The 12,444-nt window shown below is 42.9% G+C and overlaps 1 protein-coding gene across 2 annotated transcripts; it reads left to right on the forward strand.

The window, feature by feature from the left end:
* The first annotated feature begins 703 nt into the window (after positions 1-703).
* Positions 704-2,700, forward strand: LOC133896336 (uncharacterized). Of its 2 annotated transcripts, none has more exons than XM_062336914.1 (7): positions 704-1,146; positions 1,236-1,351; positions 1,452-1,540; positions 1,632-1,706; positions 1,804-1,896; positions 2,037-2,135; positions 2,269-2,700. In XM_062336914.1, the coding sequence occupies exons 1-7, from the start codon at positions 803-805 to the stop codon at positions 2,521-2,523; spliced, it is 1,071 nt and encodes a 356-aa protein (XP_062192898.1). In that variant the 5' UTR covers positions 704-802; the 3' UTR covers positions 2,524-2,700. The 2 variants fall into 2 exon arrangements, with proteins under 2 accessions (XP_062192898.1, XP_062192899.1); XM_062336915.1 differs by having other exon boundaries at positions 2,040-2,135.
* The last annotated feature ends 9,744 nt before the right edge of the window (positions 2,701-12,444 follow it).

The following is a 12,444-nucleotide window of genomic DNA, read 5'->3' on the forward strand; positions in this document are numbered from 1 at the left end:
AGGGCCTCAGATAACATTAAGCACATGGCCTACGACTCTGATGAGAAGCAGCAGTTGTGTTTTTAGTACCAGCAAGCAGCAGCTGTCTTTTTAGTACCAGCTTCTCCCACAAGCTGAATATTGCACAAGTAGAAGCTATGCCAAATAAAGCTTATGTGCTATTTTTTTTTAAACACAAGTTTATACACATTAATTTATCCTCACTAGCAACCATGTACGTATTCCACACACGTGAAATCAATAATATTGTAACGGAGATAAAAAAAATATAGGAAAAAATAATTAAAAAACAAAAGTCTGAGGATGCACCCCTATAGATAGGAGAAATTAATGATGTATTAACACTTTTAATGTTAATAGGGTATATTAATTGCAGGTTGTAAAATTAATTGGAAGTTTTCAAACAATTGAGAGGAGAGGAGATAATAGACTAATTTTGATTGTGAACCGTTTGATTTTATAAGATGTAGTAGAAATTATTGGAATCTATTATAATTTACCTATTTTATAAGAGTACAAGTATACACGAGGCAAAAAAAAAATGGCCCAACCATCCAACGAACCATAAACACACACGGCCCATGCACTGGTGTCAAACTTTGCCAAAGAGAAAGAAGCGCGAGGAAAAGATCTAATCGCGAGCAGGACCAGCTTGACGCGACTGGCGACGAACCTATCTACGCCGTCCATCACCCGGCCCCAACGCACCGCAGCCACCCAATCGCGGCCCCATCTCATATCCTCTCCCGCGCCGCGCGGCCGCGCGGGCACCACCCGCCAGAAGCACAACTGACCGACCAGAATGGCAGTGGGGCCCACCCCATCCGCCACGGCGGGGTCCTTCCGGCCGGCCATCCCGCCGCCGCCGCCGTGCTTCGACTACCGGGCGGCCGTGCTCGCAGATACACGCGCCGCCGCAGCAGATAGCCCGGCGCTAGCCGGCCTGGTCGAGTCCGGCGCGCTGGTGCGCGTCCCGCGGCGGCGGTTCGGGCCCGTGCCGGCGTGGCGTCCGCCGGACTTCCTGGAGCCCGAGGATGTGTGGATCCTTGGGACCTCGCACCTCTCCCCTGAGTCCGTCGCCGACGTCGAGCGCGTCCTCCGCGCCGTCCGCCCCGACAACGTCGTCGTCGAGCTCTGCCGGAGCAGGCAAGACCGTGGCTTCCCTTAAACCCGTACACTTAACTCGCTCGATCAAACATGGCCATTTCTTCCAGAGCTAAGTGACGATATTGCAGAGCTGGAATTATGTACGTGTCCGGCGATGCCTCCGACGAGCCGCTCTTGAAGTCCAACATGTTCTCTCTGGGTGGCACCAAGTTTTTCGGTGCAGTCAACCGAAGCATCAACCTGGGTAACAGCATCCTCCCCAGTGACTTGTGTTCGCCACTTGTCATCCGCCATGGAACTGATTGCGGCCTGGTAGTTTTGTTGATCTTTTTGGGATGGTGCAGGTGGACAGAGTGCTCTTGCTCTGCGTTTGCTCCTCGCTGTTTTCTCTTCAAAGATTTCTTCCGGCGCTAACCGGCCCTTTGGGGAGGAGGTGCGTGTTCCTTTCACTGTGGCCTGTAAGTTTTCTTCAGATGGTCAGCGACAATTCAGCAACCGAATAATGCTTCTGTATCTTTTGATAGTTCCGAGCAGCTAGGAAGGTATCTGAAGATATTGGTGCGCAGCTTGTTCTTGGGGATCGTCCAATTGAAATAACTGTATGTGGCTGGCTATCTGTGCACTGATGTTGGATTGCTAGCTCTGCAAAGTACAGTTGGTAAATTCTCTGAAGCTCATGTCAGATTGTTCCTGCAGCTTGAACGAGCATGGAAATCCCTCAGCTGGGATGAAAAAACAAAGCTAGTAATCTCATTGTTCCGCGGAATTACTTCGACAACTGACATGCCGGTGAGTACCAATATTCTTGTTGCCAGTGTTGTTTGTACAAGAGGATGCGAGTATGGGGCATAATGTACCTGAATCAAATGTCAAGAAATCAGCTTTTACTGCTATTGAGTGTTGATATGCTTGTTTGATTACTGCTGTAGCAGGATGAGAAAACTGCCAGCAGCCCATATGAGTTGTATGAGAAACTGAGCGTTTCATATCCTTCATTGTTGCAACCTCTCATACATGAACGCGACATGGTATGATTCTCAACAACATATCTGAATTTTACTATCTTGCAGAACATGCAACTATATGAGTTGCAAAGTTGCAGCAGGCAATGCATAACTCATTCTAATCATCTACACTTAACCTGTTGTTGCTTGCATCCAGTTCCTTGCATGGTCACTGAAGAGGAGCAAAGCTGTCAACAAGAGCAAAACTGTTGTTGGAGTCGTAGGGAAGGGGCACATGAACGGCATTGTGTACGCGCTGATCTCTGATCAAGGCGACTTGAGATTCCGTGACCTTGTTGGTAGAGCATCATCTGAAACCTGGGTTACCTCAGTCATCAAGGGCCTGGTCAGGGACACGATAATAGGATTGGTACTTTGGGCTTTGTATGAACAGCTGCAGTCTGTGCTGTAGGTAGTTCACATTTCACACAATTCACAGCATCACGTTGAAACATTGTACTTGTCGAACTTCTTCACCACCAAATACCTGAAATTCTGACAACCCAGATTCCTGATACTATTGAGGTACCTTTAGATTCTAATATAAAGTGTAGTATATTCTTTTCTGAATATATATGTATTCAACACTGCCACTGCTTTCAATTTGTATTCTTTCACATCTTTCCATTACCGTATTGAGATTTAGCAAAAACAACAGGGGAGCAGCCCTGTGATGTGTGACTTGGCGAGAACAAGAAATTGTTATGAGAAAGTGGGTGAAATTTCCTCTGTGTAGCAGCCCTGTAAATACGTAAGGAATCATCTTAACTATCTCCGTCAAGGATTCTTAGGGATAAAGACACCACATGATCTATGAAAGGCACTACAGGAGATATTTAACATCTCGTTGTGTACAAATCCAGTCATCCAGAGGAAAGATTCGTAGTACGAGGGTCTATGACCATGAATCTTATGGATAAGTACATCCTTTTGTCCTTTTTTTCTCATTGTACAAGTAATTGCTTGAGTTTAAATTTTAAAGAGAGCTAGATTATAGCATCATCTACTCAACAAATTATTTTAAGAAATTTTCATGACTATTTTAATATTGTTTTGAAGGTTGAGATTACTGGAACGCTGTTTTTTTTATGATTTTTAAACTTATTGTCCGATGGATGGGAGATAAGTTGATTTTTAAACTTATCACCTATTGAACGGGTGGGAAGCGCCTATTTTTGAAAAATTTCAAAATAAGCACATATTTCTGCAATTTTTAAAATTAAAAATACAAAAAAAATCGAAGGAACTGTCCAAGACGCCAAGTCAATTGTCCAGGGCGTATACCATCAAAATTAGTACTCGAGAACAAAGGAAGGAAAACGGGAAGGAAACGGATGATCCACACGGCCGGCCTGTTTCAGTTCCTACGACAAGGTGATACTTCCGGCCTTAGTTTGGAGAAGCTAAGACGGGCCTTCATTCTCCACTGGACCGAATTCGGCTCATATCTCTGATTTTCTCACATCAACACTGCTCAATTTGCTGACACGCAGATGCGCGCACACATTGCAAATTCACAATCTCCTGAGCCAGAAACATCCATACATATATAATATAGCTTTTGAATTTGAGAGAAATCACAAGGCTACAGAGAACAGTCTATGAATCCATGAGACTTGGTATACCATCAAGTATGCAAATTCAAGCAACATATGCACATAACTCTGCAAATAATTCTACAAAACAAGAACTCTGCCACTGAAAAATTTAAGGGTACAGAAAGCAGGAAGCTATTATACTTCAGTCTTAACATATCTCATGTTAGCTCATGCTCGTCGAGTGGTTTCAGGAGCAAGGAAAGGCCAGCAGTATAATTAAGCCCACAAGGACATAACCAACTTGGATGATGTGATCAACGCTGAAGGTCATATATAGGTTTAATTCCTGCGAAATCAATCCATCGAGACTAACAACGCATGTGAACGACTTGAGTACAATTCTTTCAGAGACAAAAACAACAACTAGATGCAGTACAAGTCTCTCTATCTCCCTCCAAGCGCTGGCTTACTAGTGCATAATCCTCGTACTGATCCAGATTAGGTGAGGCCTTTGTGTTCTAGCTACTATTAATAATATGCAATATTACATCATGTGATGACTACCTCTCTGGAGGGAATCAAAGGAGCAATATCTAGGAAAACCAGGAGATCAAGCTCGGAGAAAGAAACAGTCTGGGCAATTTGTCAAAACTAAACTCATACTCGTTCTTGATGATGGGCTCACGGCTCAATTAACGGTCAACTTCACATATACTATTAGCCACGCGACGCATATCATAACGTACAAGAAACCATGCATATATGAAGCGCCTTAGGTCATCCCGGTGCTTAAAACTTTATTTTTACCCGTCTCTGTATTAGCCGTTGTTAAATATAAGTTTTACAATAAGTGACGTTACAGACATACAACAAAGAGGTGGTGAAATAACTATCAAGCTATTGATACATAAAAGATTATGTTAAGATCTGCAAGAAACGCAGTCCACGACACCAGAGAGCACAACATGGCTAGTATGGTGAACATGCCAATTCACAGGCAACACGAGTGTGAACGCGACAAAAACTATTGGCCAACCTCACCGTCGGCGTCAGTGAAGTCCGTATCTTTCTCTGAATCATAAGCAAGGGTAACTACAAACGTATTCAGCAAGTCACAACCTTTACTCTATATCAAGGGATGTAAATACATGCATATTGTATTGACAAGGGTAAGACAAAAGTTTAACTTTTACGGAAAAACCAAATTTACACATGCAAGAGTGCTTTTTCATAAGACGGGTTTTGGGAAAACACCATGTCATCAATATAGGGGGGTCGGCCACGACGTAAAGTCACCAGGGCCTAAGTTTTAATATTTCTGGACACTCTATCCACAGAACCCGTGGCACACTGTCGAACATATTTCTCAAAATAGGCACACCTTGCCTACTCACATTTCAAAGAAAAACACACACAGCACATGCTATGATCGTGGATACGACTATTCAAATAGTTTTACCTTTATAGAGTGGTATACTTTACTCATAAGTTGGGCTTGTCAACAAACCACTGTCGTGACAGTGCGACTCAACAAAGTCATTACCCACCACAACATCAGTTCACTAGCCACCTATGATAGCTAACTAGGGGTTTCTGATCTACACTAGACCTCCAACCGGATCGATAAGCCTGCACCTACTTACACCTGCTCCATGGTCTCCTATTGCACTCTTGCCTTCGGACGACCAGAAGATTAGCTCTGTCACATACAGGGTCGAGTGACTGTACAGTGAAGACTAAGTAAGAGGTCATATCAACTCGGTCCTTAATCGAGCCAAGACAAATATTTCCACATTAAGCATGCCACACATGCATCACTTAAACTCCCAAGGCTTTCCTGGCGGAAACCCTAATTTGCCCAACTAGCTCTAACGGGTTCACAGTTGTTGTCATTATCCAATAAGTCTTCCCATCCTAATAACCCACACAACACCAAAGCATCGAGTTTCACACATTTCTCAAAACTAATTAATGTTAAGCATGAAATCACAATAAGGTATATAATCCTAAGCATACTAGTAACAAGGTATTTGTCTAGCATAATAAAAGTTGCCGAGACGACTGTCCTAGGGTTACCTAGGTTATAATCAAGCAAAGCAATTCGGCTAGCTATTCTACTATAGGATATAACTAGATCAATAATTTAAATTATGCTAATAAATAATAATTCATGCGAAATTTTGGTGAAAAACAGCTAATAGGTTGTGGCGATAAAATCTGGGTTCAAAATGGTTTCTAAAACGCGGGCACCCAAACAATGCAAACATACAAATAAAATACAAATAAATTTGAAATAAATATGAAATTGATGGAAATAGATAGGATTTATATTTAGATGAATATCGTGCACCAGTCGTGACACTATATTTACATACACGCCCATTTCAAAGTTTTTCTTCAATATCTTACGCGAGTATAAAGCCCATACGTTGTTCCTTCTCATATCGAACAACGTATGGACAATGACCGAGTTGTTTGAAATAAGCCGTGGCCGCACACCCTTTAGAACAATATTATAGGACTGTTGGTTCACACACAAAAGGCTCATAATATGTGATTTCAGACTATCTAGATCAATAGGTAGCTCAATCGTATTCTCTATGTGCTGGTAGTTCTAAATTGATATGAGCCTCCTATTCAAAATAGAATGACGTTCTTCGTAATAAATATAGATAATCATAATGCATCTGCTAAACAAACGTATATGTAATAAAATAACTACTTATATGCATATACGATATACAACTACTTACTCTAATTACTATACTTACTCTAAGTATTGATTACATGCATAATCTAAATACTCTAATTTACCAACTTAATATAATTGAATGGATTAAACAATCTACTTACTCTAATTATTATTACTAATCTAAGTATTAATTGCATAAATAATCTATGTTATATAATTATCAAATGTAAGTGAACAGATTAAATTATCTACTTACTCTAATTACTATTACTAATCTAACTACTAATTACCTACATAATCTAAGTACTTTCTATAACTGTGTTACTGTTCCTCCTCTCCCCGCGCTGTTGCTGCTCCTCTCCTAAGCTCCTCACCTGAGCTTTGCTGCTCGGCTCTGCTGCTCGGCTCTGCTGCTCATTGCCTCTGCTCCTCACCTGAGCTCCGCTGCTCGCCTCTGCTGCTTCGTGCCTCTGCTCCTCCTCACTTCTCACTTTATAGTGGGCAACATGCGACGCAATTAGCACAAAATCCAGCACCATCCAAACTGATCGCGCCGAAAGCACCGACAGCATAAAAGTGACATTGACGTGACGTGACGCGACAACAAAGTGACGCAAAGCGACTGCACAGTAATTCTGGTCATATTCAGCACTTGATTTTCAGCATATGAGGTGCTGAATATGGTCCATAGTGCCATATTCAGCACCTCCTGTGCTGAAATTGATGGGATCAGTCCATATTCGGCATATCGTGTACCGAAAATAGTTTTCGATAAATAAAATATCGAATACGTATGTTAGAATTGTAAATACGATAATATATTATCTATTTCGATAAATACAAGGCCGCGTGTTTTGGATTTTTGCCTATTTACACATGTGTTACAACTTACAAGTTCAGGTCCAGCTACCGTGTGGCTTTGCTTAGGTAATCAATCGCTATGCATACGCACTATAATGCGTGCATGCTGAATGAGCAGCAGGCGGCCGGGGCTGTTCCTTGCAGGTTGCAAGGGCGGTCTCTATTATTGGTGCAGCTGGAGATGGGGCGGCAAGTAGCACGGCTAGCTCCAGGCCAAATCCCAGCCTTGCCCCGGCCGGCTCCCACAAGACATGCGTGCGCTCTTTCAGTGAACAGAACAGCTCGATCGTCTCACTCGAACAAATCCGGCAGCCAGCCTCTCGCTGCCGATCCGTTGAGATCACTTGGGGTTTGGGCGGCCTCACCAACAAATCATATCTCGCAGCAATCGTACGGTCCTCCGGCCCCAAGCGGTCATCCCATGCACGTATGGAAAGCGAAAATTACATAATACGGTGCATGTATGTACCTTAATCGTTTATTTATATTGAGATTTGTATAAAATAGTTATAAAAAATCATAAGATAGATTAGAGAATCAATAATTAAACCAGAGAATGAATGGTTGGGATAAACGATACATACGTTACAGAGTTGTATTTCCAACATGTATGCAATAACATCTAACCACCGCGCACTGCAGCCTTGCACCTGCATGTTTGGCCCCACAAGAAGATAGGAACTGGGAAAGTGAAGGCCACTTGCGCTTCAAAGTCTCTTCGGCCCCTTGCGTCGCTCACTGCTCACTGCTACTGCAGTGCTGTACGTGCAGTCCTGCACCACTCGTAGTCGTAACTAGGTTGGTACTTGGCCGCCAGCAGCGTCCTTACCTGCGCGTCTCGGCGCACGGGCCCGTCGGCCGGCCGGGGTAACCTCGCGAATTGAACTGCGGCGGCACGCAAGGACGGGGAAAAGTGGCCCAAAAGTCCACGAAAACCCGTGCGCGCGCGCGCGGCTAACCCCACCCGTGCCGACGCGGGGCTTCCAATATGATGCGCCGTTGCCGTGTCCATCCATGAATCCATCGCAGATCGACCGGAGCCAATCGCCGGTGGTGCGCGTGCAGAAGCGGCGGACTCTTTGTCAGGTACGGAATCAAATTAGATCTAGTTTAGAAAGATATTTATAAGACTCCATATATACTCCATATTACTTATCCTGTGATTCAAGAGTTGAAAAGAAAAGATAGTAAATAAGTGTTATCATAGGAAAGATGGTTTGTAGAATTTGTTTCCATCGGGTATAGTGCTTCTGCTCCTCCTAGCTCGACAGCTAGCTGCATTGGCAGATATGTACTGCACGCCAGGGCAGGGTAGGGCTGGGCTGCTGGTTGACGCGTTGCGTTGCGTGCGTGCATGCGTTAGATGACGGGTCACTCTCGTGGGTAGCTAGCGAGCTCTGGCCACCGGGCGGGCGCGTGCCTTTACTAGGCTCCTGATGGATCCACGGCGCGGCGCACGCATTGATCGGCGGGTCGGTCGTGCGGTCCTCCACGGCCCGGCGCGCGCATGCATGATTGGCCAGGCGTGCGGGGATGGTCCATGCTCTAGTTTGCGTGCCGACCAATGGATCGGCCTGATCGAGGTGTCCGCCCAGCAGCGCGCGCCGATCGGCCGGAGCGGGGTCGTGCCGAGAGGCTCGCGTTTCTTCCGGCCCTCTGGCTGAAATGGCCGGCGTGCTTTGCGTGCACGTACGCCTGGTCCATGGGTGATCGTTCGGTTACTGTGCGGCTCGTGCTCGACGAGGACGGGCCATCTGACGATGGAACCGAGATTGGTTCGGTTCGGTTCCAAGTTGCATGTATGGACGCAATGAGGTGCCCCACACCTACATTTTGTTCCCTAACAAACTCCATCGATCGGTTGGTAGGTTAATCACAGGCCACGTACGTACGGCAGGATCGATCATGTCGCGCTCGATCACATACGAACAAATTAAAGCCATTCCGGTTGGGATTTCACTGCTTATTAGGAATAAGAGTTACCCTTTGGCTCGGATCACGGATCAACATTACGGTCCAGTGCTTGCATGGTGTTCATGCTGATGATCAATCTAAATAAGATCGGCAGTTTCACACAAGTTGCTAGTTTAACTCCTCACGTCACATATATGCTCCATATATGCTTGCCTGCCTGATGTCTGGACCATCGAGAGCACATGCTTCTCTAAAGCGACTACAGTCTACACTGGACTCTTCTCGAGATCGATAGCCCACGACCGATGTCCAACACAGTAACAAGCACGTTGCGTCAGTTAATAAGCCACATGCCCACATGCATGCGAGGCTGGCTAAGTACTCTTCATGCGCACTCACGGATCGATCGCGAGCAGTAATGAATGCATGCCGTCGTCGCTGATTAGCATCATTGCAAACAAGAAAGGGCCGGGGAGACCATTCCAAAGTTTATCATCTGCATGCATGTCGATCGATCGATACCTGCAGTTCATCACTCATTAGCGGGAGTACGTCGTAGCAAAGCTATGCATTTAAGTATGTCAGCAGCCAGTTCAGTCCCTGCAGTGCTCTGAGCCGCGCTGCCCATGCGTATGTCTACGTACATTCTTCAGGTCAGATGAAACTAACTAATCTGAACATTTTCCGTTGTCTTTACAGCTGATCGATCCAATTCCTAAGTTCCCCGCGCACTGAAAGGACATATACCTGCAGGAATATTTTAGTGCTGCTTTTGGATTATTTTGTGTTACTTGGGTGGCCCTTGGATATCCTCAGAAGACTACTACTGATTTATTTAATCTGTTCGGCAAAAGAGAACTTAAGCTAGAGAGCTACTATACTCTTTAGCTACATTGTAGGTTTATTATGATGATAGTACGCAATTAGCTGCTAAAAAATGGATTGGAGCTGCACCAGCACCAATAAGAAGCTCCTGATATGCAAATGTATTTTTCTTGGTTACTCGCCATAATTATTTGACTAAAATCCGATCAAACTATTAAAACTTTGATTGCCAATAGCTTTCATAATATTTAGTTTGGAAATATGAAATTCATATGTGTAGATTTATTTTGAAAATACTTTCATAATATTATATTTTTATTAAACGTTATAATTATATTTTAATATAAAACAATTGTCAAAGTTGCACATCAAAAATCGTAAAAATTAAAGATGATAAGTAGAACATGCTGCTTATGTGGATCACAATAACGGCCAGAAAGGTTTCTGACAGACTCGAGCTACCTCCAATTCATCTGCTACTGCATGCATGGTGTATCCATGCGCTGTTGGAACATGCACACATTGTTTGTTTCTCGCAAAAGCTAGCGTAGTGCATGCCTTGTGCAGCTGTGCCCTGACAAGTTAAAAAAAATGCAGATGCAATATGAGTACTCCATGCATGGAGCCAGCCTTTATTGGAATCTGGTGGAATCTAGCTAGCTCCTTTTATGAACATGCTCCTTTGAATGAAACAGGCTAGGTGCTAGTGCACATAAACTATTTACTTAAATTAACCAAACCAAGGTAGTACAGCTACAGCTAAGCAAATTGAAGTAGATATAGATCAATTGGGGTTTCTACTTTCTAGTCTAAACTATTTTTTCAGAGTAATGTGGTTAACATTGCTAGCCTCCAAGTTGTCCCCTGATGAGGAATCCAGAGTGGCTCCAGCCCCGGCCGGGGCAATAGTAGGGCGTGTGCATGCATGCTCCAATTATCAGCAACTAATGTTACTTGAAAGGTACACTTACTTTTTTTATCTTCCGAATGGCAGTGAGTCTTGTACTTGAGGACGCGAATGATTCAGCATGAGGAGGACATTGGTTTCTGAGGTAAGGTGCATGTGAGCCAACAAACACGATCTATCGACAAATGCATTGTTCACCGACAGTGAATTGTTTGTCCAGTTTGGCCTGCATTATTCCTAATTCCTTTGGCTGAGATATAATAATTTGAGCTCACTTCTACCAAAAAAAAAGAGGTATAGTTTAAATTAAGGTCTAAAAAAGAAGAGACCCTGTGCGTTGTAGCACAAGTGTGATTATTGAAATATTTGGTAATTATAAGTGCAAAAAAAATACGTAAACCATATATACTAGTCTGTACTCCCATACCACATAAATAAAATGGATATACTCCTTTATCACTATGAGTATACTTATATACTCATTCTAAGATACTCCAATATGAATTACATGAAAAAATTAAAAAGAAGTCCACTTAATAGATTTTGATAATACCTTCATATTTGTACATAAAATGTAATATACTTAAATATATATATATATATATATATATATATATATATATATACAAACCACTAAAAAAGTATACATACAACTTGGATGATCTTATATACTTACATACTCTATATACATACCATTTATCACATGAGATACTCCATATGTTATGAGATACGTATGTGAGAGTACATACTCCCGGAAGCACCAAATATAGATATATATATTTGTTTGCTGAATAAGTTAAAGCTGGGTGTGTGAAGCTCAGAAATATAAAGAGGACAAAAGCTTGTGCATGGCCAAAAGGAAGAAATTAAAATGTGGATGCTAAAAAATGTAGTAATATGCCAGTAACAATGCTAGTAGGATTTACGGTTTCAAAAGGAAAAAAGGACAGTTTTTAGGAGTGCGTTTCAAAAACAAGAAGAGCTATGTTAGTAGGAGTGCAATCCATGGTTTCGAAAGATGGTGAAATTTCAGTGAGTTTGGGGGCAAAGCGCTTGCTCGATTGGTAGATGACGCCATCAAGCACCACTCGCTAGTGGGCTCGAAAAATTGTTTACATCTTATTTCCTGCACTAACCTTGCCTTTCCCTCTCCATGCTTTCCAAGTACACACTAAGGTACTCCCTATTTTAGGTGCCATCACAATTTTTCACAAGGTTGTGGTATAGAATAAAATCTAAGGACCCATTCTGGATGCAAGAATTTTTCCTTATTCATGTGGTAATTTAATTGACTCATACGAAATTCATGTGTTCTAAACATACCTGAATATTTGCTTCGCACATTTTTCCCACTTAACACAAAAATCCATTCCAAAAATCAAATAAACCCTGACAACTAAGTATTATATAGCCAAAAATGTTGTGCACGCATATGAAAGAGAGATATATGCTGTCGACTGTCAAATCACACAACAGTAACAGTGGAAACCGTTTGCACAAGCTAGTTCGAACCCCACTATATAATAGGCAAAAAATTGTGAGAAGTCCACGTTTGCAGTGCAGCAGATATCATCACACTTCACATCACTCGTGCCG

The sequence above is a fragment of the Phragmites australis genome, chromosome 16, assembly GCF_958298935.1.
Source record: "Phragmites australis chromosome 16, lpPhrAust1.1, whole genome shotgun sequence".
Classification (NCBI taxonomy): domain Eukaryota; kingdom Viridiplantae; phylum Streptophyta; class Magnoliopsida; order Poales; family Poaceae; genus Phragmites; species Phragmites australis.

Bases quoted from the DNA above. Each gene is read 5' to 3' on its own strand.
- LOC133896336 (XM_062336914.1), top strand. From the start codon at position 803: ATGGCAGTGGGGCCCACCCCATCCGCCACGGCGGGGTCCTTCCGGCCG. The intron at 1,352-1,451 runs GTAACAGCATCC...GGGATGGTGCAG, and splicing joins CAACCGAAGCATCAACCTGG to GTGGACAGAGTGCTCTTGCT. The intron at 1,541-1,631 runs GTGCGTGTTCCT...ATCTTTTGATAG, and splicing joins ACCGGCCCTTTGGGGAGGAG to TTCCGAGCAGCTAGGAAGGT.